This window comes from Ochotona princeps, chromosome 1, assembly GCF_030435755.1.
Source record: "Ochotona princeps isolate mOchPri1 chromosome 1, mOchPri1.hap1, whole genome shotgun sequence".
Lineage (NCBI taxonomy): Eukaryota > Metazoa > Chordata > Mammalia > Lagomorpha > Ochotonidae > Ochotona > Ochotona princeps.
Genome location: NC_080832.1, coordinates 90,768,978 through 90,794,208, shown reverse-complemented (window position 1 = coordinate 90,794,208; position 25,231 = coordinate 90,768,978). Strand labels below are relative to the sequence as shown.

Here is a 25,231-nt window from a genome sequence, read left to right as displayed (position 1 = left end):
CCTTGTTCACAGTAGATTCCAGTGGTTCCCAGAGGACAGTAACAGGTGTATCCATGAGGTAAGGAAACACATGTTGCTCCTTTGCTACAGTGGTGAGGGGGGTCATGTTCAGGATCACAGGTGGAAACTGCGTCCATGCAGAAAGTTCCTTTCCACCTAGCAGTACACTTGCAGCTGTAAATTCAGAAAAATAAGCATAATTTGAATGCTTATGTGAGCAGAGTTGGAGATATACATATGATCCTCATTTCAATTTGGCAATTTTAGTTGAGTTCACAAGATATTAAAGTAAGTTTGATTCTGATTAACTATCTCTTAAACTGTCAGTGGAAGGAGTTAATATTGGTCAGTCATATGGTTACCAGACTGGACATGAAAGGTTTAGAATGTTTCAGTGGGTGAAAAGGAGAATTCCACGAGAATCACTTCTTTACAGTCCCTCTTGCTGCTCTCACACAACTACTACAAGGGAAACACTTTGGAGTTTCTGCCTCCCAACCTCAAGTCTAGAGGAAAGAGATTTAGCAGAAGCATACTAGTTAAATTTTTCCTGATATTGCTGAACACACAGGTTCAGCTTCGGGGGCTGAGAAGAGTGGCAAATCCACCAGAGTAGAATCAAATGTGGGTGAACGTCGTATTTCAGTAAAAAGAAGATACCAGCATTAAGAATGAAAATGCATGTTATTCCAAAGGTGACTTTCCAGCTGAAGAGACCTCATAGATAAGAAAGAGGGAGTCAGTTTATGCCTGGGGAAGATGTTGAGTGGCAATGGGATGAGTTCAATCAGAAGAGATAATCCTGTCTTCCTTCCAACATAAGCTGGGATTGGGGACAGGCCAGACAGAGACAGAGTGCAACACCCAACAGCGATTGCTGTGGTGAGGTGGGCCATGTTGCACTGGGCTGTAGTACTCATCAGCTTGCATAAGACCTGGAGCTGGGGGTGAGCCCGGTAAGGGTACTTCAGGAACTCCCTGCTATGCCACTGCTCCCACTGGGGAGCATGAGAGCTAGAATGGGAGTGGACCGGGCTGGGCAGGGCTGAGCAAAGTTTCCAGTAGGAACAATAGAGACAATGGAGAGACACCTTGGAGAAGTGTGTCCTGCATGGACAGCAGCAGTGAACAGGGTCACCATGCCAGGGACTAGAGAAGATGACAGATCTGGAGAAACAAGAGGGAGAAGACTGTTGCAGTCAGTCATTGGCTACATTGCCTGCGTAGACTCTTGGGGACCACTGACTGCAGCTTTGGATGGAGTCAGTTGGGGGAGAGAGGGTTCTAGCAGATATTCATGAGAGGAGTAGGCTTCTTTCTTCCTATTATCTCACAAAGTACCCAGACAGAAGGAGAAGCCTCATTTGAAGAGGGCTTAGACTGGCTGCAGAGACTGCCATAAAAAGATCAATAATGATTACAGGGCCGCCACGGCAGTAGTGACCTGTCTCTGTATGGGTGTACATAATTAGGTGTTTTTTGAGGGAATAAATCCACATTCCCCAGACACAGAGTGACACAGGGGATATACAAAGACTGTGGAAATTCCATGATTACACATGGGTGGTGTGGAGCTGGGACTTGCCATTCAAAGTGTTTGACAGCAAAGGCTGAGATCCCTATTTGCCCAGTATGGATTACTGCATGACTGTGCACTCAAAGAACTACATAGATGTTCTGTGTGCCACATGTACTAGAGTGGGTAGTAGTTATGATGGGCAAACCCAGAACATTGATTGCCTGCAAATGAGGGGAGGCTGTGATTACAGAAATAGTTATAATCATTGCCTCCCTCATGCTAAAAAAAAACAAAAAACAAAAAACTGGAGATCTACCACGTCCAGCCTGAGTGTCACCCCGGACTCACTCACCCTAGAGTACTGACTACAGTATGCTGGTTACATCCAGAATACCTCTAAATATCCATTGAAGGAACAGTCATTCTACCAAGTCACAGATAGTTTAGAAATAAAATTCATCAGAGGAGAAAAGCAACAAAAGCAACAAGTACTTCCAGATGCCTAAAACTAAGTGAAGAAATATAAGGGACAAAAGACAAGGTAGACATTATAGGTCCCCCAAAGGATCACAAAAATTCTTTAATATATACTGTAAAGAATAGATGAAATGCCTAAAAATTAATGGAAAAAATGATCACTCAAAAGCACACAAAGTGAGATAGCAAAATCCATACATAATATGAACAATTTTGCCAAGTGATTGAATACATTGAACAGAAATCAAATTAAAACTTTAGAATTAAAGAATTCAATATGCCAAATAGAAAATACTGTGGGTTTTGGGATTTTATTGCCTTGGGTGCCTTGGGTGTAAAATATGTATTTAAAGAGAAAAAATACTGTGGAAATCCTCAAAATGGGCTTGGTGAGGAAGAAGAAAGAATATCTGAAATAGAAAACTCCTCGGAGACATCTCAGTTTGACAAAAAACATGAGGGAAAAATTAGAAAACTAAAAACAGCATCAAGACTTATGGAACACTCGCAAGCAACTAAGAGAGTGGATTAAGAGGACTATTCAGAGAAATAATATCAGAAAACTTCCATAATGTGGAGAAAAAGAGTTATATCCAAGTACAGGAAGCACAGAACACTCATAAAGGCATGATCAAATGTGATCTTAACCATGACACATTCTAGTCAAATTTTTCAACAATAAAGCACAAAAATCCTCAATTTGGGCCCAGTGCATTGGCTTCGTATCTAAATCCTTGCCTTGCAGGTGCAAGGATGCCATATGGGTGCTGGTTCATATTCTAGCTGCTCCACTTCCCAGTCAGCTCCCTGCTTGTGGCCTGGGAAAACAGTAGAGGATGGTCCACAGCCTTTGGACCCTGCACTTGTGTGGGCGATCCAGAGGAAGCTCCTGGTTTCTGGCTTCAGAATTGCTCAGCTCTGGCTGTTGCGGCTACTTGAGGAGTGGACCAGCAGATGGAAGATCTGTCTCTCTCTCTCTGTACATCTGCCTTTTCAATAAGAATAAATCTTTTTTAAAAAATCTCAAATCTACATGAAAGATATGTCAGATTATTTCCAGAGGATCCCCAATTAGACTAACAGCTGAAACGGTGTAGGTTGGAGAGAATGGACAAACCAGTCCAGGTCCTTAAAAAGAAACTTCTAATCTGGTAGATTGCATCCAGCAAAAGATTCATTTATAAATGAAGATGAAATAAAGATCTTGTAGAACAAACAGAAATTGAAAGAATTTTTAGCCACTCATTCAGTGTTACAAATGATGCCTAAGGATGTGCTACACTCAGAAATGGAGAATGATGATTAGCATAATGACAGATCCTGATTGGAGAAAATATCCTAGTGAAAATACAAAGGAAATCCAAAGCAAACAGTAGGAATAGGAAAATCACAGAATCAAGTTGCTACCTTTCAAAAATAAACCTGATTGTAAATGGCCTAAACTCTAATCAAAAGATACAGACTGGATGAATGGATTAAAAACAAGACCAGTTTTTTTTAGTGTCTACAGGAAATACACCTTAAAGAATGAAGGGCTTTACATAATGCTTAAGATATCAGTTCAACAAGAAGATGTGAATATCGTAAATAAAAAACAACGGACTATTTAAAACCATTGTTATTTGATGAAAAGGGAAACATCAACCCTAATACAATAACAGGGAACTTCAACACTCTACTTTCATTAATGGACAGATAGAAATTATATAGAAAATTAACAAAAAAACAGAGCTAATCTGTATTTGGCCCTAACTGATGTCTACAGATAATTTCATCCCACAGTTGCAGAGTACACATTCTTTTCATCAGTGCATGGAACTGAATCTAGGATAGACTATATGTTAGGGCATAGAGCAAGCCTCAGATAAGCCTCCAAATAAGTTGAAATTATACCATGCATTTTTGAAAGATTTTTTTTTTATTGGAAAGGTAGATTTATGGTGAGAAGGAGTTACGGAAAGATAATCAGTATGATACATTACTCCCCAAATGACTCTAACATCTGAACATGAACTGATTGGAAGCCAAAACCCAGGAGCTTCTTCTGGGTCTCCCATATGGGTGCATGGTCCTAAGGCTTTGGGCTGTCCTTGATTGCTTTCCTAGGTCACAATCAGGAAGCTGGGTGGGAAGTGGAACAGCTAGTGCATGAACTGGTGTCCATTTGGGATCCTGGCATATGAGATGCCGGAGCTTGCAAGAGGAGGATTAAGCAATGGAGCCATTGTGCTGGCACCACAACATGTTTTTTATTTTTTCGAAGATTTATTTATTTTTTTATTGGAAAGGCGGATATACAGAGAGGAGGAGAGACACAGAGGAAGATCTTCCATCTGATGGTTCACTCTCCAAGTGGCCACAACGGCTGAAGCTGAGCCAATCTGAAGTCAGCAGCCTGGAACTTTTTCAGGTTCTCCCACTCGGGTGCAGGGTCCCAAGATTTTGGGCCAATCTCAATTGCTTTCCCAGGCCACAGGAGGGAGCTGGATGGGAAGCAGGACTGCTGGGATTAGAACTGGCGCCCATATGGGATCCCGGTGCATTCCAGGCGAGGACATTGTCTACTATGCTATTGCATATGTTTTTTGTCCACAATGGAATGAAGATGGAAATCAGCAACTTAAGAAACTCATGAAAATTTTGCAAACACATGGGGATGGAATGCCCTGTTACTGAATTAACAGTGGGTCGCTGAAGAAATCAATGAATATGAAAACATAATGTATCAAAATTTACGAGAAGAGGAAAAGCAATGTTAAGTCACAATTTCATAGCACTTTTCACCTACATTAAGAAATTAGAAAGGGGGCCCAGCAGCGTGGCCTAGCGGCTAAAGTCCTCGCCTTGAACGCCCCGGGATCCCACATGGGCGCCGGTTCTAATCCTGGCAGCTCCACTTCCCATCCAGCTCCCTGCTTGTGGCCTGGGAAAGCAGTTGAGGACGGCCCAATGCATTGGGACCCTGCACCCACGTGGGAGACCTGGAAGAGGTTCCTGGTTCCCAGCTTTGGATCGGCGCGTAATGGCTGTTGCGGCTCACTTGGGGAGTGGATCATTGGACGGAAGATCTTCCTCTCTGTCTCTCCTCCTCTCTGTTTATCTGACTTTGTAATAAAATAAATAAATAAATAAAAAGTAATTAGAAAGGCATCAAATGATTTATCAATGCATCTGAAGGACCTAGGAAAACAACAAATCAAGCTAAATGTTATTAGAGAGAGACATAATCAAGATTAAAGAAGAAATAAAGTTGAAACAAAAGAGAATACATACATAATACCAGCGAATTTAAGAGCTGGTTTTTGAGAAAAGAAAAAAAGACCCCAAATCAATACACCATTGGCTGAACTAACCAAAAGGACGAAGACCCAAGTCAATACAATCAAAGATGAAAAGGGGGATGAAACACTGGATAACACAGTTATACAAAGAATTATCAATAATTGCTAGAAATAGCTATATGCCAACAAATTGGAAATATAGAAGTGGATAGATTTCTGGACACATACAATCCATGTATATTTAGTCATGAAGACACAGAACATGTAAATAGATCAGTAATTAAGACAGAGATTGAATTAGTACTAAAGACCCTCCCAATAAAGAAAAGTTCAGGATCGGATGACTTAACTGCTGAATTTTACCAAGCTTTTAAAATAACTAACTTCAATTCTCAAATTATTCAAAACAATTGAAAGGCAGCGAATCCTCTCACACTCCTTCTGTGAGGTCATCATGATCTGAATCCCCAAATCAGAGGAGGATACAGCAAAGGGAATCACAGAACAATATCTCTGATGAACACATATGCAAAAACTTCAACAAAATACAAGTTAATCAAATCCAACAGCACAAAAGGACAGCATTAGCTGGGATCAAGAATGATTTAAACCTGGTATACAGGGATGTCTCAACATATACAAGTCAATATATGTGACACACCATATGAACAAGCTAAAGAAGAAAAATCATATTATCTCAATATATGAAGAGAAAACATTTGACAGAGTATAATATCCTTTCATGACAGAAAACCTTAAGCACATTGAATATAGAAGGTACATTCTTCATTTCAATCAAGGTAATATATGAAAAATCCACAGACAGCATTACATTGAATAGGGAAAAGTTGGAGGCATTTATGTTAAGACCCAGAACCAGTAAAGGATGCCCATGCTCACCACTACTGTTTAATATAGTCCTTGAACTGTTAGATAAATTAAGTAACAAAGAGAAATCAAAGGGATACAAAATGGAAAGAAGGAAGTCAAGTTATGTCTTTCCTAAGATGAAAAAATTCTCCATAGGAGAACCAAAAGTCTCTACTAAAAGACGGTTGGAAATCATGTGAGAGTTTGGTAACATTGCAGGATATAAAACCAACAACAAAAATCCACAGTCTTCATATACCCGAACAATTTCATGGTTGAGAATAAATTTATAAGGTCAGTCCCATTCACAATAACTACAAAAAATGTAAATAGATTGGTTTAAATCTAATTAAGAATGTGAGCGATCTCTACAATGAAAATTACAAAACACTAAAGAAAGAAATAGGACCCCGTCCTAACAAAGGAAAAATCTTCTATATATGTGGATTTGTAGATTTAATAACATCAAAATTTCCATGCTACCACAGCAGTAAACTAATTCAATGTGATCCCAGTAAAGATACTTAACAATATTTTTCTCAGATCTAGAAAAAATAATGCTAAAATTTACATGGAAACACAAGAGACCTTGAATGCCTAAAGCAATGAACAAAAACAAAGCTGGAGGCACCACATTAACAAACTTTGCGAAATACTCCAGGGGAGTTGTAATCAAAACACCCTGTTACTGGCACAAAAATAGCATGCAAATCAGTGAAACCAAACAGAAATCCCAGAAATGAACCCATACAACTATAGCCAGTAATTTTTGAGTAGTAAACTGAAATCAGTGCAGGGAGAAAGCCAGTTTTCAAGAAATGGTACTGGAAAAATTGGATCTACATGTGCAGAAGTGTGAAATAAGATCCTTATATAAAAATAAACTAAAATGGCTCAAGGATATAAGTCAGTGACCTGCTACCATAAAATTACTAGAAAAAAAAATCACTGGAGAGTCTCTGAAAGCATAGCTGCAGGCAAAGGCTTCTTGGAAAAGAACCCAGAAGCAAAGGCAATTAAAGCAAGAATGACTGATGAGATTCTATCAAACTAAGAAGCTCTGCACTGCAAAGAAGACCATCAACAAAGTAGAGACAACAGGATGACAGAAAATATTTGAAAATCATGCAACTGATAGAAGATTAATATCCAGGATGTATAAACAGCTCAAGAGACTTAATAATAATCTAGCAGTCCAGTTAAGAAATGGGCTGAGGACATGAACAGATGATTTTCAAAAGATAAAACATAAACAGCCAACAGAGACATAAAAAAAATACATAGGATCACTAGCTGTCTTGGAAATGCTGGTAAAAATCACAATGATATTTCAGCTCACCCCAGTTAGAGTGACTCTCACCTAAAATTCAAAAAGCAATAGTCACTGGTGAGAATGTGCCGCACAAGGTGCACTGACCCATTTTGGGATTGGAATGCAAACTAGTACAATCATTATGGAGCACTATTTGGAGATTCCTCAGACACCTGAAAACAGATCTACCACATGATCCAGCTATCCCATTCTTGGGAATTTACCCAAGGAAAGTGAAATCAGCCTAAGAAAGAATTATTTGTACACCCATGTTTATTGTAGCTCAACTCGCAATATATAAGATAGGGAATCAACCTCAATGTGTATCAACAGATGACTGGAGAAAGAAAATATGGTGCAAACTCACTATAGAAAACTACTCAGTCATAAAAAAGAACAAAATGCTGTCTTATGCTACAAAATGGATGAAACTGGAAAACGTTATGGTTACTGAAATACCCAGTTCCAAAAATATAAACATACTTCCCCTGATTTGTGATAATATGAAGAGTACAAAAAATGTAATCTATAGAGTTCATTATTGTTTAGAGCCTTTGTGTATACTCTCAAGGAATAGTGTTTTCTTTCTATGTGCTATTTATTAATTTCTTTGCCTAATACAGAGTGTTAAGCCTCTGCCAAATGAGCTCAAAGTATGCCACTGTAAAATTAAGAAGATAGAAATGAGAGTAAGAGGGCAGTTGGTGAGCATGGGCAGGAATGAGGGCATGGTAGGAAGTATCATTGTGTATTGTGAAATCTGTATTGTGAAGTACTTGAAATTGGTTCATCCTGTTCAATAACTTAAAAAGTAAAAAAAGAAAAGAAAAAGAAAAAAAGAAAAGAGGTTCAGAGCGGTTGAGCAGATGAGCATTTGGTGGACCCACAAAAAAAGATTTGACAAACTGCAGGAATTTAGCTAAATTTAAATGTGAAATAAACAATGAATAACTGTGGCATAAGTGTATCACAGTGTTTGAAAATGAAATACTTTTTAGTATAAAGTTTAGTATGCTAAATAGTATTTATCTCAGATTGAAATTTATGTGGACATCTGTGTTTTCTCTCTCTCCTTTCTTCCTTCTTTATCTTTCCTCTATCCCCTCTCCCTACTTCCTTTATTTTCCCTCCTTTTTATTTCCCTCCCTTCCTCTCCTTCCTTCTTTTCTTGCTTTCCTGCCTTTCTGAATCTTGCAGTCACACACTAAAAGGCCTAAAAGAGAAAGGGTAAGCTTTAAATTCTGGCCAAGTCCCAGAACACAGTTAAAAATATGAAAATGCTGCCAGTCAAGGAAAACACATGCAGTGATGTAGGATGCTGGGGCAGAATGCACTGGAGGAGGAGGGCAGCAAATTACACTTTTCCAGATCCTCCATTCATGTACCAGCAGGGCTGGGAATGTCTAACCTGCAGGAATTATGAGACCTGGAAAATCATTGGTCTGGCCCTGCCAAGGCAACCTCAGTTGGGACTCAAAATTCAATAGATCTACAGCAGGATAACTTTGAGGTTGATATTTTGCATGGTATTATAAATATTCACATGGTCCTTGGAAGAAATAAAATTTCCTCACTGACACTGACTGGAACTGGGACAATGATCTTACAGACTGAAGTGTTGATTAGTGCCCTGAAACACACTCTTTGAATTAGCTGTTTGACAGTGTATTTGATAACTGAATTGTCTGTTAGGTAGAGGAAGAAAATTCAGAAGGCTTTTAAAGATTTTAATTCAGAAACAGCAAAAGGTCAAGACTTCATAGGTTAAAAACAAAAAAGAGTAGGAAATAAACTAATTTTTGAATTTTTAAACAATATCAAGGACAAATGTCAATACATCTTTTCTGATTTCATAGTTTAACCAAAATTATGACTCATCAAAATTTACTATTTCTTATATGCATGTTTATCATACAGCATGACAGACATGTTGAGTAGTGAGCTCTGGATTCTGCTGTGATGTGGTGTGCTGGGATAAAAGGCTGCTGAGGAGTTGAGGGAGAGCACAGACAAATGCTGGAATATTTTTTAATTTTAACTTTTTATTGGAAAATCAGATATACAGAGAGGAAGAGAGACAGAGGAAGATCTTCCGTCCATTGATTCACTCCCCAAGTGGCTGCAACAGCTAGAACTGAGCCCATCCAAAGGAAGGAACCCTGAGCCTCTTCCGGGTCTCTCACACGAGTGCAGGGTCCCAAAGGCTTTGGGCCGTCCTTGGTTGCTTTCCCAGGCCACAAGCAGGGAGCTGGATGGGAAGCGGGACCACCAGAATTAGAACCGGTTTCCATATGGGATCCCAGCGTGTTCAAGGAGAGGACTTTAGCCACTAGGCCACTGAACCAGCCCTGGAATCTGGAAACCATTGAACAGTGTGGGGAATAACTAAGTGGATGAGAACATGATGAACATGATCAATTCAGCAATACAATGTTATACTTTGGTTCTAGGAGAAATCTAAGATGGAGATTTTTTTATTAGAAACTTGCTTGTAGAGATATTAAATATATATTAATGAAGGAAACATATAAAGTCTTGGGACATTAATACTGCATTAAATAAAATATTTATATGGATGGTGATGAAAGAAAACTCATGTCATTCTATTTAAATCAGTCATTAGATAAAAAGTTGTTTGAAAAATTATGTAGTGTTCACTACAATGGAGATAAGCAGAGTTAATTTTCTATAAAATTAAATATTATTTTGATTTTACTGTTTGAAGATCACAAGTGAGTAAAATGTGTAATAACACTTAAAAATGTTACCAGTTTCATAATTAAGACTATAGTACAAAATATCAATGCATTTAAAAATTATACTTTTCGGGCCTGGCAGCGTGGCCTAGTAGCTAAGGTCCTCGCCTTGAACACACCGGGATCCCATATGGGCACAGGTTCTAATCCCGGCTGTTGCTCCACTTCCCATCCAGCTCCCTACTTGTGGCCTGGGAAAGTAGTTGAGGACGGCCCAAAGACTTTGGGACCCTGCACCTGTGTGGGAGACCCGGAAGAGGTTCTTGGTTCCCGGCTTCGGATCGGCGCAGCACCGGCTGTTGCGGCTCACTTGGGGAGTTAATCATCAGACGGAAGATCTTCCTCTCTGTCTCTCCTCTCTGTATATCTGACTTTGTAGTAAAAATAAATAAATAAATCTTAAAAAAAATTGTACTTTTCTGTTAGCTACATTTTTATGATGATTGCACCATCTAGTGGTTCCTTTTTATCCAAATAAAAAAGACAAAATTAAGAGCAAAGTCTTACAGATACTTTGCAAAGGTAAATTATGTTTTAAATAAATTTTGCATATATTTAATAGCATGATATATTATTATAGGACTAAAGCATCTATTTTAGTATAAAATCACTTAAATCACATTAAGCATAATATACTATAGATGCTTTCAAATTGTTGAAAAAATATCATCTTAACAATCTTACACAGTTCCTCTCAGAATTCTCAGACCTGAAATTGTTATGCTTTGTTACATTAGATATTTTTATTAGAATAATTTTGAGCAAGCTCAGTTTCTCTTGCTATTGTTATTCTTTAGTTTCTTTGGCACCTGTGATATGGAGATAATAAGAGTTTCAAATATTCATTATCCTCTAGTGTGGGTTATTTTTTTCCTAATCCTTGAAGTTAATTCATTAACATTTTTTCCTTTAAACATTTTTAAACTAAGTCCTGAGGAAAAGTACCTTTTGGAGAAGTATATGTGTGAGATGAAGTGTTCATGCAGTGGCAAAAGCAGAAACAAAGCACACAAAAGTAAACATGCTCTCAAGCAATGCACGTTCATTATTTTCACACGCCAGGTATCTGCCTGTTTTAGCATTGAGGTTAATCCATGTATAAAGTTCCATTCTTGACCTTACAAACTTGGTATTTTTGGAAATATTACTGTTTTCCTTCTTTTTTTAGAAAATGATTTATTTATTTTTATTGGGAAGGCAGATTTACTGAGAAGAAAAGACAGAGAGCTGTCATCTTCTGGTTGACTCCAGAAGTGGCAGAAGCAACCACAGAGGAGCTGATCTGAGACCAGGGGTTTCTTCCTGGCCGCCCAAGGAAGTGGGTGCATTGTCCTAAGGTTTTGGGCCATTCTCCACTGCTTTCCTAGGTCACAAACAGGGAGCTGGACGGTAAATGGAGCAGCAGTGACATGAACTGGCACCCTTATGGGATCCCAGCGCTTGCAAGGGGAGGATTAGGCAATTGAGTCATCAGGCAGCCTCTACCATCCCCTCCCCTTCTCCCCTAAAACATGCATATATATTTTAAGCAACAGGACCATATGGTGAAGTAACACACACATAGTTAGGATGAGACTTTTGCTTTGTGGTCAAGCACCAGCATCATGCACACAGCACTGAGTTATTTAGTAAAATCAGTGGCCCTCTGGCAGGTGTTATTTAGGGTTGCCTTGACTAGGCCATGGCTTCCTGTTGTATATGTAAGGACAGGTTCTGTAATGGGCTGGCTGGGCTGTACAGCAGCACCCATCCGTTTGGGTGAGTTGTGGGGCTAGGGCAGAACTGGCCAGGCAGCTGCATCCACTGGTATGTGCATTGGCTGGTGCAGGTGAAAGACCAAACCTGTGTGAGGTTACCCTTGGAGAGGTTTCTTAGGGGACTTCCCAACCAGACCACTGGACTCAGATGTTGGCTCAGGGAAAAATCACAGAATGTGTTGTGTGACCTTTGAGTGCATATGCTGATACTCGGTCTCCTCAGTTGCTAATGCTTGTGCAGTGGACAGCATGCCAAGATGCACACGGAAAACATGACAGCTAGCTCATCAGGTCCAGCAGAGAATGTTGATTGCCTCATCAGAGGATGGAAAGCAGAAAAGGTTGAACCAATCTCTTGGCAAAGCTTTGCAGCACATTTCTGGGTCTGAGGATGCACTAAGGTGCTTTTTCAACCAATAGGCCCTGTGGGATCTCAGCACTTGCAAGGTGAGGATTTAACCATTGTGCCATCGTCATGGGCCCATAGATCCCAGCTGCTCTGCTTTCCTCCTGCTCCCTGCTTGTTACCTGGGAAAGCAGTAGAGGATGGCCCAAAGCCTTGGAACTCTGCACTTGTGTGGGAGACCCAGAAGAAGCTCTTGGCTCCTGGGTTTTCTTTAAAAAGAAAGAAAAAATTCTCCTTGTGGTCTTCGCTCCTGGATGGATGAAGACCTGTTTGCACATATTCACTTTGCTTGTTCACATAATATTTTCCCTTTTGATCAGCTTAATGTTTTATTTCTAATATTGTTTATGTAGTGAGAAGGATGCATGCCCATTTGGGCCTCTGATTAGGATGTGGAGGGTCAAGGTATGGAGGAAGGTGGGTGGGACAAATGCTTCAGTTTTTTACTCTTCTAAATGTTTTAAATGATTTAGCTCTTTTAATATTCTCTATAGCCTCAATGGAAAGGGGCTAATATTCTCTGTACTTTATAGAGGAGGAGCTGGAGGAAGAGAAGTTACAGCTGGTAATTGGCAGGAATACATACTTTAACCACTACCCTGTTTCACAAGCTAGTGCATATCTTTGTGGTTTCAGGCTTAAAAGACTGAAATAACACAGGGCTCTAGTTTTTCATTAAGAGAAAATCAAAGAAGTTGACTGTAACTTTTAGGCATCTGTGATAGGAAATGTTGGAAATGATATGAGTGGACCAGACAGGACTCTGAGAACAGAAATATTTATGTTAGGATCTATATGAATTTTTAGAAGATTTTTGGACTTTCATAGTTTATGTAAATCTGATAGGAGATATTTAAAATATCAGGAGGGAAAAATGTTACCCTTAAACTACATTGAGAGGGAACTTTAAACTGAGAAAACAAACATGAATTTGCTCTCTTAAATGAGATGGTGACTGCTTTTCTTCAACCACATCCACATTTTAGAAGTCTTTTTAGCTTTTTAACCAACCTCAAAAGTGCAAGAAATTATCTGTCTGAAGTTGAAATCCTTAGAAAACAGGGTCTAAAGGCAATTCCAATCATATAAGGAATATCTGTCAAGGAAACAGTGAAGGAGAAGCAAAGTGTAAAAAAGAGGCAAGGTTAATACAAGATGGTCAATTATCAAGCTGGCTGCAGCTTCACAAGAATTACCGCAATTGCTTGAGATGCGGCGGTGCCTGTTGAAAGCCCAGTAGAGCAGCACAATGAGTTTGACTACTGGAGTACAGACAGATACAACTGTGCCATATCTGTGTAACAAATGAGAGGATTTATATTTTGCTGCAGTGACAATGGAAAGAAAATGAAAGTAAATTTGGATGAGGAAAGAGATAAGAACAAAGAGAAAAGGAAAAGGGTTCAACCTGGCTTTGAGTAAGGAAAGGTTAGGAAACAGGACAGTAGTTGACAAACCGTTACTTAGTCCAGCAGAGGAGTATTGGAGACTGCATTAAGCACTGTTGGACAACATACACAGAAGGTGTCAGATTGCACAAAGGACTGTTAATTTAGAAGATTTGGAGGGATAGCTGAAGGTATGTGATCAGATTTTAAAGGGTTTGTAAACTTCCAAAATTTTCTGCAAAAAAAATTGTAGCAGAGAAATTCATTTTTTCCCCCAGTGGAAAGTGTATAGATTTCAGATGGCTTCTCATTTGTGAGTCAAAAAATAGCAAACCTGAGCCAGATTTTGTGAAAACTGATAGATTTATTATTCTACGTTCCATGTGCTAGTCACTCCCCAGATGGCCTCAAGGGTTGGGGCTGAGTCATGCCAAAGCCAGGAGCGAGGAGCTTTATGTGGGTCTCCCATAGTGGTGGTGGCAAAGCCCCACACACTTGGGCCATCTTTGGTTGCTTTTCCCAGGTCATTAGTATGGAGCTGTGTTAGAAGTTGAGTGCCTAGGGCTCAAATTGGTGGCCATAGGGGATGCCAGTATTGTAGGTTAAGGGCTTTACTTGTTATGTGACAATGCTAGCGACAACATCTTCCTTCTCTGAACTATGCTGTACTTATTTTTCATGCTAGTCCTTTTACCATCTAGCTTGTTTATATAAGTTCTGGTTTTCCTATACTGCATTATTCTTAGATATCTTGTCTCCAGTCACAGTCATATTATTATGTCACATAGTGACGTTGGTTAATAACTCCTTGTATTTTGAGATCACTGAGAGCAAATTTTAATTATTCTCTTCACACACACAAAACAGCTACATGCGTTAATGTGCATCTTCACATTTTACAATATATGCATATTTCAAAACATCATTCTGCAAGACAACGATTTTCAAGTTTTACCTGAGAATCGAAAGGAAAAGCATAACCTAAATTAGTTAAATCTTGTGAAAACACATGCACGTATAGAACTAAGTTTGTGCTTGGATACTGACTAGCAGAAATAAGTTGACTGTTGCATCAGAACTTATCCCAGGAGTATACGGCCTGACATGAACTCTGCCTCATTAAACTCTCATTCAAGAAACGGCACAGGCTACAGCTAGTTGGGAGTGTGGTCGTGGACTTGAGTGGCAGAGCAAGGCTCTCCACACTTTTCCAGGGTCCTGCACATGTGCTGGAATCTGTCCTATCAAGTCCCTTTGGCAGTATTTGAAACAAGACTTTCCCTTGTGAATTCCAACAATGCCTCCCACCTCTGCCTGTGGGACACAGAAATAAAAGCAGCATTTCGCATAATTTAAAAAAAAATATGTCATTGAGCTGTGCGGGGTTAAGACACTTGACCAGCTTTAAAATTCTGCTTTTAAAATTGATTCCAAACACCATGAAATTTATGCTTCTGGCTTAAGACTTGCCGCTTGAGCTTTTTAAAAGCATTTTATTATGCATGTTAGTTAGTTTTCAAGAAAAGATTGAACTTTGGCTTTAAGCTATCTATAATGCTACCTAGAAATTCAATTTTACTTACTTTGATTCAGGCGAAATATCAAAATTTAGATCCTCACAAAATTAAGAGCATGGGACAATGACAAAAATAGAGGGAAAAACTTAAATGCTATTGAAAAGTGTATTACAAAACACATCATTTTTCTTTTGAGAAATTCTCATGATTGAGATTAGAGGATTTTTTCAAATTGCCAAAAGGAATAAAACTCATTGAATTGGTGTTGCTACTGGGACTGTTTATGAATGGGAGCCTAAATATTTTTAACCAGTTTTAAATTTTATCTTACATATTGTAAAATTCACCTGTCTTGAGGTTAGGAATTCACAATCTTAATGTAATGGTATTATACATTAAGAGTTATTTTTTGACTTGCTAGCATTGTTTCACATTTAGTAGTTAATATACTGTTTTGTGGTTATCTAATAAGAGGATCCCACAGATTATCCCAATTTTGTTGGGAGAAAAAGTTTAAACCCTGTAAGAAAACTTGCCAGTTGTATCAGTCCCACTATACACTGTTGCTAGAGTCTATTTGTTACTCAAATTATGGCTCTTATGCAGAAATATATCTCATGTGATATAGCTTTCCATCAACACAGAAAATTATGAAATCTCTGGAGTATGTGTTATGAAGCAAGAGATAAACTTCTGTTTGTAGATAACTTCAACATTATTATTTACAGGTATTAATGAATAGACTACATCCTGTAGATAAAGAGCTACTTAGCACTTTTATTATTTTGCTGAAATTATTAGCTGTGTATGAATTAATTTCTTCCTATTTAGATTTTGGAGAGAATCTTGACTAGGGAATTGTAAGACTGGATTTTATTTCTGCAGTATCTTTTACAAGATGTTCATTGGAGAGTACTCCAAAAAGTCTGTGGAAAATTAGATTCAAAGATAGTGTTGGGGTCAGCATTAATGCACAGATTAAACTGCCACTTGCAATACTAGCTGTTGGAATCCATCCAACAGATAGCTGGGACAGCAGAGGCCTGTGGGATCCTGCTGAGAAGAGGCTCCGAGAAAGGGGAGGCGGAGGGCCTCTCACCCACAGTGCGCTCTTGCCCGCAGTGAGTGTGCGTTTGTGCTCTCCCTGAAGATAGGCGAACATCTGTGCTCTGTCTAGTCAACTAAGGACGGCCAGTACTCTTTATCTATTCCCTGTTTCACAATGCGTTGACCAAGTCGCCTTATTAGCTTCTTTGTACTCTGTTCACAGACATGACCTAATTCTGAGTTTCGTTTGAACTATTGTTTCACTAACCATGTAAGAACTGTAACCCTGAAAATAAATGTTGTCAGTTGCCTAAGAGAGCACTGTCTCCCACCCCCATTTCTTTTAGGTTGCCTCTCCTCCCCAGGAACCTGCAAGTTCTGGCATCCCATATGAATGATGGGTCAAGTATCAGCTGCTCCATTTCTGCTCCAACTCCCTGCTAATATGCCTAAGAAAGCAGCAGAAGAGGGCCTAACTATTTTGGTCCATGCCAGCTATAAGGGAGAGTTGAGTGGAATTCCTGCCTCTTTGCTCCTGGCTCAGCCCCTGCCTTTGCAGCATTTGGGGGTGCACCAGAGAAAGAGTTCTCTCTCTCCCTCACCTCTCCCTAACTCTAACTTTAAAATGAACAAATAAATCCTTTGAAACATAGGCTTATTTTGTTAAAAAACAAAACCCATGCTTTTTTCTTTTAAGATTTATTTATTCTTATTTGAAAAGCAAAAAGAATGAGAGATGGAGAAAAAAAGGTCTTCCATCTGCTGGATTACTCTCCAAGTGGCCAGAGCAGCCAGAGCTGAGCTGATCTGAAGCCAGGAGCCTCTTCTGGATCTCCCATGTGGGTGCTATGTCCTAAGGACTTTGACCATCTTCTGTTGCCTTCCCAGGCCACAAATAGTGGAGCAGCGAAGACATGAACCAGGTCTCTTAAGGGGTGCTCCACAGTGTGGAGGATTAGCCTGTTGAGCCATGGTGTAGGGCCCATTTTTTTCTTCTTCTTTTTTTATTTTTTCTATTCATTTATTCATTAATTACAGTGTATTACATGACACAATTTCATAGGTACTGGGATTCTCCCCCCTTCACCCCAAACCCTTCCACCATGGTGAGTCCCCCCACCTTGATGCATAACCATAGCCCAAGTTCCACCGAGACTCCCTAATTAAAAGCTCACACCATACAGAGTCCAGCATCCCACTTGTCCAGTCAAGTTCAACGGCCTCTTAGGGAGGCCCTCTCAGGTTTGTAGGCAGAGCCAGCAGAGCGTCACCTTGATCAATTAGATCAGCAACAATCCAGGTACGATGAGACTGGTGCAGAGTCCACTGATTGACATAGTCCATCTTAGAGTTTCCCCTTGTCCAGTTTTTCGCTGCAAACATACAGCTGAGGTGGTTGATTGATCTACTCCATCTTCTATCTTTTCTTGGTTAATGTTTTGATTCCTCCATTTTGTTCAGGGGAATCCCCAAAGAAACTTTGAGGTGTTCCCAGTCCAGGCTCCTAAATATACTACTAGTAAGCACAGTGCCCGCCACAGTCCATCACTCCGATCAGCTGGTGGTTGTAATCCCTGGGTTGGTTCTATTCTGAGCCCCGACCTCCATTGGAACTGATGAGTATTGCAGCTCTTCCCGGCTCTGCCCATCACACACTCGTCCCTCACCTATATCAGTGGGAGGTGTGCTGGTTGGGTGCTGCATTCCCTATTGGCACAGGCCATTTCACCTTGGCATTTGGTGTTTTGTACTGTTGTTATCGCAACCAAACCTGGCCAGGCCCCCTCACAGTTCCAGCACTCGGATTTGCCAGTGGATGACGTGAACCGACTCAGCCTGGTCTGCCCCCAACCTGAGCCAAATGTATGCCAGTGGGTCACTTTCCAAAGCCTCTTCTGGGTTGTTTACCTCCATACTTCCTGCGTTTATTTCTAGGGTCAGTGTCCTGTCAGAGGAACTGTTCAGATTCCTCCATCAGACCCCTTCCTGGTATCAGGTTTAACGCATACCAGCAGGTCCTTTGGCCAGCACTGCTCTTCAACCCATTCTGGTTCCTGCTGTTGAGAGTTTCAGCCCAGCCACGGCTCGTCCATACCCACATATAGCTCATACATGGCTCAGTTGGGGGTCGAAACCTAGCCGAGTCCGTCCCACATCTACCCTGGTCCTCCAGAGCACCAAACTGTGTTGCGGTCTAACCCAGCATGGTGCGTCAAGTCCGAATGCATGTTTGTGCCAAGGGAGTACAACTGTGACCCGACCAGAACTCAGCCCCCTTCCAGTTCCTGCGCCCCTTACTGGTAACCTCCACCCAGCCAAGGCCTCCCCCAAGCTCCCCAACCAGGCCTGTTCCCAGCCAGTGTTAAGTATGCCAGAAGTTGCTCTGGGTCAGCCCAGCGCGCCCCATAGACTGTCATGCCTCCTGCATAGACTCCTCCGGCCCTTCTAAACCATCCAGTGGGGTCAGAGTTTGCACAGGGATTGGTCCACCCATACCTGACACATTCTAGCCCCGAGTATGGTTCTCAAATGCCAGACAATGTCATAGTCTTGCCTTCTGTGACCACTCTGCTGATCCCTCCTCCTATCAGGTAATGGGGTATCCTGCTGGACAAGCCCAGAATTTTGCTTTTGAAGGGACTGGTGTTGGTAATCTGCACTATAAAGTGACTACAGGTTCTTCAGAGGAAGATTTACTGCCACTGAGACTCTTAAGGACTAATACACATTTTCAGAGAACTGTGGGTTCAGCATGGAGTGACTCCTGTAGCATATCAAAGGAATCAACTTTCAGAATTTCCTGGCCAGGCGGCCGGCAGGCACAGCCTGGCCCCAAATGGCGCACTGGCCGCCCGCGAGCCGCTCACCCCATGTACCTGCGCAGGTGGTGGTAAGCCTGGCTGTGCTAGGCTGGACTCGTGGCAGGGCACCTGAGCGCCCTGGGCAGCATGGCTGCCCGAGGTTTGAGACGCTCAGGCCTCCGCCCGGATCCTCCTAGCTCCTCCCCGACTCCAGCCGCATGGCGCGCTGAGGAGGCCCAGATCCGCTTCTCAGAGTCCCAGGACCACCCTCCCACTCCTAAAAGAGGGCCATCAAACCAGGATTCCGGCAATCTGGAAACCACGCGGGAGCTCCTCCCCCACTCCAGCCACATGGCACACTGAGGAGGTCCAGATCCGCTTCTCAGAGCCCTGGAACAACCCCCTCCCAATCCCAAAAGAGGGCCATCAAACCAGAATTCCGGCAGATCAGGAAGCTGCCCGCGAGCGGCTCACCCCATGTACTTAACGTACGTGGTGGTAAGCCTGGCTGTGCTAGGCTGGACTCGCGGCAGGGCACCTGAGCACCCTGGGCAGCATGGCTGCCCGAGGTTTGAGACGCTCAGGCCTCCGCCCGGATCCTCCTAGCTCCTCCCCGACTCCAGCCGCATGGCGCGCTGAGGAGGCCCAGATCCGCTTCTCAGAGTCCCAGGACCACCCTCCCACTCCTAAAAGAGGGCCATCAAACCAGGATTCCGGCAATCTGGAAACCACGCGGGAGCTCCTCCCCCACTCCAGCCGCATGGCGTGCTGAGGAGGTCCAGATCCGCTTCTCAGAGCCCTGGAACAACCCCCTCCCAATCCCAAAAGAGGGCCATCAAACCAGAATTCCGGCAGATCAGGAAGCTGCCCGCGAGCGGCTCACCCCATGTACTTACGTACGTGGTGGTAAGCCTGGCTGTGCTAGGCTGGACTCGTGGCAGGGCACCTGAGCACCCTGGGCAGCATGGCTGCCCGAGGTTTGAGACCCCATTTTTTTCATAGTATGCATTTTTAATGAACTTTTAAAAGACCTGTTGTATATTCTATTGAGTTCTTCACAATTTTGAGAACAAATTTTACCATCTATTAAATGGGCATGAGGATATTGGTCTTTACTACTTTAAAAGGTTTTAATAAAGTGTAATAGAAATAAATTCTGTGTAACTGTTGGGTATTACTTTTGTTACCAGGAATTTCTGCTCAAGAAAATTTCAATACTATCCAAATAATAGGGACTGGTGCTGTGGTGTGGTTGGTAAAGTTACTCTCTGAAACAATGACATTCTCTATAGGTGCCACTTTGAGCCCCAGCTGCTCTATTTCTGATCCAGCTCCCTGGTAATCACCTGGGAAAAGCAACAGAATGTGACCCAAGTGTTTGTTCCCATGGGAGATCCAGATGAAGCTTTTGGCTTCTGGTTTTGGCTTGTCTCAGCTCTGGCAATGGTGGCACCTAGGAAGTGAACCAGCAGCTGGAAGATTCATTCTTTCTCTGTCTCTAACTCTAATTTTCAATATGTAAAACAATATTAAAGAAAATAAGCAACTATGTTTGATATAGCCAGCCCACACACTTTCCGGTGGGTGCCACTCTCTGTCTAGCCATGCCTGCCCCAGTCCTGGTTCTCATACTCACCAGTGGGAGTGGCAACCCAAGAGGAAGGTGTCTACTATTTCCCTTCTGGACCCACTCCCACTCCTTGATCTTGCATTCTGCAGGTGGTACTGCAGTTTACCTTGACAGATTGCCCTCCGTGCCAGCATCTGCCAGCTGATGCTGCAGCAAAGCCCAGCCAATCCACACCCACTCCGGCTTATGCGTACCCCAGAAGGAACAGTCAACCCAACCTGGCATTCCCCTAATCCAGCGTCTATGAGGCCCACAGGTGTTATAGCCCTGCCCAGTCTGGTGTGCCCCCATCCCAACTCACACTACAGTGGGAATATTGGTCCAGCAGGGGAGCCCCACACAGTCCCTAAAACTGCTTCACCCCTCCACCCTTGGTCTCACATGTACTGGTTGGGTGTTGTACTCCAGTCTGGCATGGTCCGCCTCACCTTGGCATTTGCCAGGGGGTGCTATAGCATAGCTGAGCCTGGCCCACCCCAATTACAGCTTTCACTAGTGGGGGCTACAGCTTAGCCTAGTCCAGTCACACCTTGTTCTGGCCCTCATGTGAACTGGGTTGCGTTGCTACCCAACCTGGCTTGATCCACACTCCATTCTCGTGCTTGGATTTGCCGGTGGGTGATATGAACTGCCCAGCCTGGTTCACCTCTGACCTGTTCCAAATGTATGCTGGTGGGTACCGTTCCCTGGCCTGGTCTGGGCTGCTCCTTATTGTGGTTCTTGCACTCATGTGCATGGACTGTGTCCTGACAGAGGAGTTTCCAAGCTCCTCCATTGGTGGGTCCATGGGCCAGCCCTACTTATTCTACCTCCTGTCCTAGCAGGAACAGTAGCCTGTCCTGTCTGGCCTTCAGCATTCCAGTTCTTACTGTTGGGTGTTACAGCCCAGCCAAACCTGGTCCACACTCAGACACAGTTCTCACATGGCTCAACAGGGGCAAAGACCTAACCTAGCCTGTCCTACACCTACCCTGGTTCTCGTAAGCACCAGTAGGCGCTAGTGTCTAGCCCGATTCAGCATACCCAAGACCCAGTGACACTTGTGCCAAGGGACACTGCAGCCATGTCCAAATCAGATAGCATCCCCAACTCTGGTCTTCACACTCAATAGTGGGAACCACAACCCAGTCAGGGTATTCCCTTTGCTCCCCAACCAGGTCTGTTCCCAGCCACAGATCTTGCACGTGCCAATGGTTGCTCTGACCCAACTTGGCATAGTCCCTCACATTTTTTGGCCTTTGTCTTTGGATGCTATAGCCTGAACTGACCAAGCCTGCCCGTGGTCCCAACTATTGCTAGTGGGTGATGGAACCTGGCCCTGCTCAATTTGCTCCATCCCTGGCTCATGTAAACTGATAGGTGTGACAGCCTAGCATGGCATGACCTGTGCTCCAACCAGTTTCCGCATTTGCTGGTGAATTAAGGTTTGCTTGGCCCTGCCCGGTCTACCCCTTCCAAAACCAAACCACACATTAGCCATCAGTTGGTGCTACCTTGCCCAGCTTCCCTTCTCCCAGGCCTGGACCACATACTCACCAGTGGGAGCTATGACCCACTAGGGGAGTTTCCCAGGTTTCTCCCAGCTCAGCCTACTCCCAGACCCAGATCTCACAAATGCCAGTGGGTGCTAGGTCCTTGGGTGGCATAGCTTGCTCCTCCATCCTGGTCTTGTATGAGCTTGTGAATGTTGTGGCCTGACCTGCCCCACACCCTGTTTTAGGATGCACAGGCAGGTGCTGTAGCTTGGGCCTACCCAGACTATTCTTGGTCCCTATACCTGTGAGTATGGAAGGTTCCATAATCACACCTAGCTCAGTCTGTCACCACCCCTACTCTGGAGATAATCAGTGGGACTTGTATTTCCACAGGGGTTTGGTCCACATATCCCCCACAGAATCTACCCTCAGACATGGTTCTTTTGCGTGATAGTTGGTGACATGATCCTAATGTGATCCGTCCCCTGTCCCAACATTCAGTCTATAACTGCGATCTAGCCCTGCTAGATAGGCCTCCAGCCCCAGCTTTCATGTGGATTGGCTTGCGGTAGCCAGCCATGTTGCATGCTAAGAAGCCCTACTCAGGACTCCAGTGTGGGCTGGTGTATCAATCTGACCCATACAGATCTTCTGGTCTTTCTTCTCCAAACCACCAGATCTTAATCCCCTCGCTTACCTGCAAATATAGTGGCCCTGTCATTGGGTTTCCCTCAGTATTAATTCCTCACCTACATGAATGTACAGTGGCCATAATCATGGATATCCCTAGACAGTAATTCCACCCCCTCATGTGCCCAGAACTCACTCCCAGGTAGCCACTGGTTGAAGCCTGGCACCAGTTGGCACTGTGGCTATCTGCAAACCCTGAATTCATCCACTGCTTGGCAGTAGTGGCTGGGGCTAGGGCCCAAGCATTGAGTCCGACCTGTCTGAGATGCCTCCAGCAGTCACAATGCTGCCGGAAGGTCCATCCATCCAAGGCCTGAGGATGAACTCACCTGGCCCCTAGTCCTGTGTTTCTAGCAGCCCAATTCATAATAACATACTAAGGAAATGATAATATACTTTTCTTTCCCACATTAAAAAAAGAAGAAGAAATAGAAGTGAGTAGTAAGAACTCTTGGCATACTAGCAATGCATAGGTCTTGACTTGATTGAGAACCAAAAACTTATTTATTTAAAAAATTATTTGCATTCTTGGTATATATACTGTACTTCAATAAGATGTTTAAAAAGTCGTTCATTTTAATCACATCATGAGTTTACAAGTGCTCCCTAGTTGCTTACTTCTGCCTTCTAGTTGTCTAGCAAGTGTATAGAAAAAATATTCTCAGTATCAGTTTGTGTTTTTTGTTTAAGTAGGCTGCTACTTAGAGTGGACTACCAGTGAGAAACCAAATAGCCTGTTAACTTTTTCCTTAATAATATCATACTTACTAAGCAGTAGCTCCATCTTCTATGCATGTCCCACCATTGCCACACTTCATTACATGACAAGGAGATGCATCACACTGGCCAACAGTGCGTCCAGCAGATGGGTGTCCCTCAGGATTTCCCAGTCCTCTGAGATGGCTATCCTTCTCAGTACGAACTTGAAGAGTGAAAATGCAACCTTGAAGAAAGGTACAAACAATTCATATTAACAACAAGGAAAATAAAAGGAAGCTAGAAAACATGCATTTTTCATTTTTAAAATGACAGTTTTTCAAAATGAAGAAACAATGCTTATGAAGAAATACAAAAAAGAAGTACAAATATTAAAAACCATTCATAGTATCAGTACTTCAGAGAAAAAAAAAACTCTTTTTTGTAGGTATATAATTTATTTACTATAGCACAAGAAAGCAGGAAATCAGTATATAGGACATACATTCTGCATGTGCTGAAGTAGTTATAATAAAGCCTTCTGGAGCCATAAGTCATGCATATATTGGAAAGTAGGACTAGAGGAAGAAGGTATTGAAACCAGAGCAGAGAGTTTGGGGAGGGGTGGGGAGAATCCAAGTACCTATGAAACTGTGTCACATAATACAATGTAATTAATGAATTAATAATAAAAAATAAAGAAACTAGAGCAGAGGATTATCTAGAAGATTTTCCCTGGCTGGAACTCAGTTATATGATTACAGATAGCTACAAAAGAGTCTAGGATATGTTCTAACAAAAGCGACTTCTGTCACAAGTACATATAATGTGAAGATGCCAGTCCAAGTATGTGAAGATGTATTTTAAGTCTAAACTTATGAGAAGTTTTCACCTTCAGGTGAGGTTGTCATTCCAACCCTCACTGGCCATCCTAGGCTGCTGTCTGTACAACAGGAACCAGCATTCTATCTTACAGAGCTATAGGACTCTTCAATGCCAGAGCTGAGCCGGATGCCCATGAACTCAACATTTTGAAGCTATGTTTAAGTGGAAAACTTAATTGTGTCCTTTCATCATTAAAACAGAGGCAATACAAGTTTCTTAGGGGGCTGCTTCAGTGGTTCAGCAGGCTGATATTCCTCCCTGGGGCAACAGCATGCAACACCGGGACTGTTTTGTGTCCTGTTTGTGATCTATGAAAGCGGTGCAGGATAGCCCAAATCCTTGGGACCCTGTACTCATGTGGGAGACCTGGAAAAGCTCCTGGATCCCAGTTTTAGATCCACTCAGCTCTGGCTGTTGTGGCCATTTGAGGAGTGAACCAACAGACAGAAGACCTTCCTCTCTGTCTCTACTTCTTGCTCTGTAAAATCTGCCTTTCAGATCAAAATAACTAAATCTTAAAAAAATTTCTTAGGAAGTTGAGAAATGAGGGGACTTCATGGGGGAATGTGATGAAAAGCTAAGTGTAATGCCTGGAACTACAAGGAGAGGCATCAGTTTGGCCAACAGCAATGGGGTGGCTCTCTGAATTTCACACATTTTTGGATGCAAAAAAAACTTCACAAATTTGGATACAAACTGAAATCCATGCTCAGGTTTTTTTTTC

The 25,231-nt window shown here is 42.3% G+C and overlaps 1 protein-coding gene across 1 annotated transcript in view; it reads right to left on the bottom strand.

The window, feature by feature from the left end:
• LOC131481299 (protein eyes shut homolog) overlaps positions 1-25,231 on the bottom strand; it is a 1,058,324-nt gene that overhangs the window by 17,628 nt on the left and 1,015,465 nt on the right. The window contains exons 28-29 of the mRNA XM_058669692.1: positions 23,695-23,869; positions 2-174 (exon numbers count right to left, since the gene is read on the bottom strand). Coding sequence (XP_058525675.1) covers positions 2-174; positions 23,695-23,869 — 348 coding nt within the window. The remainder of the gene's footprint in view (position 1; positions 175-23,694; positions 23,870-25,231) is intronic.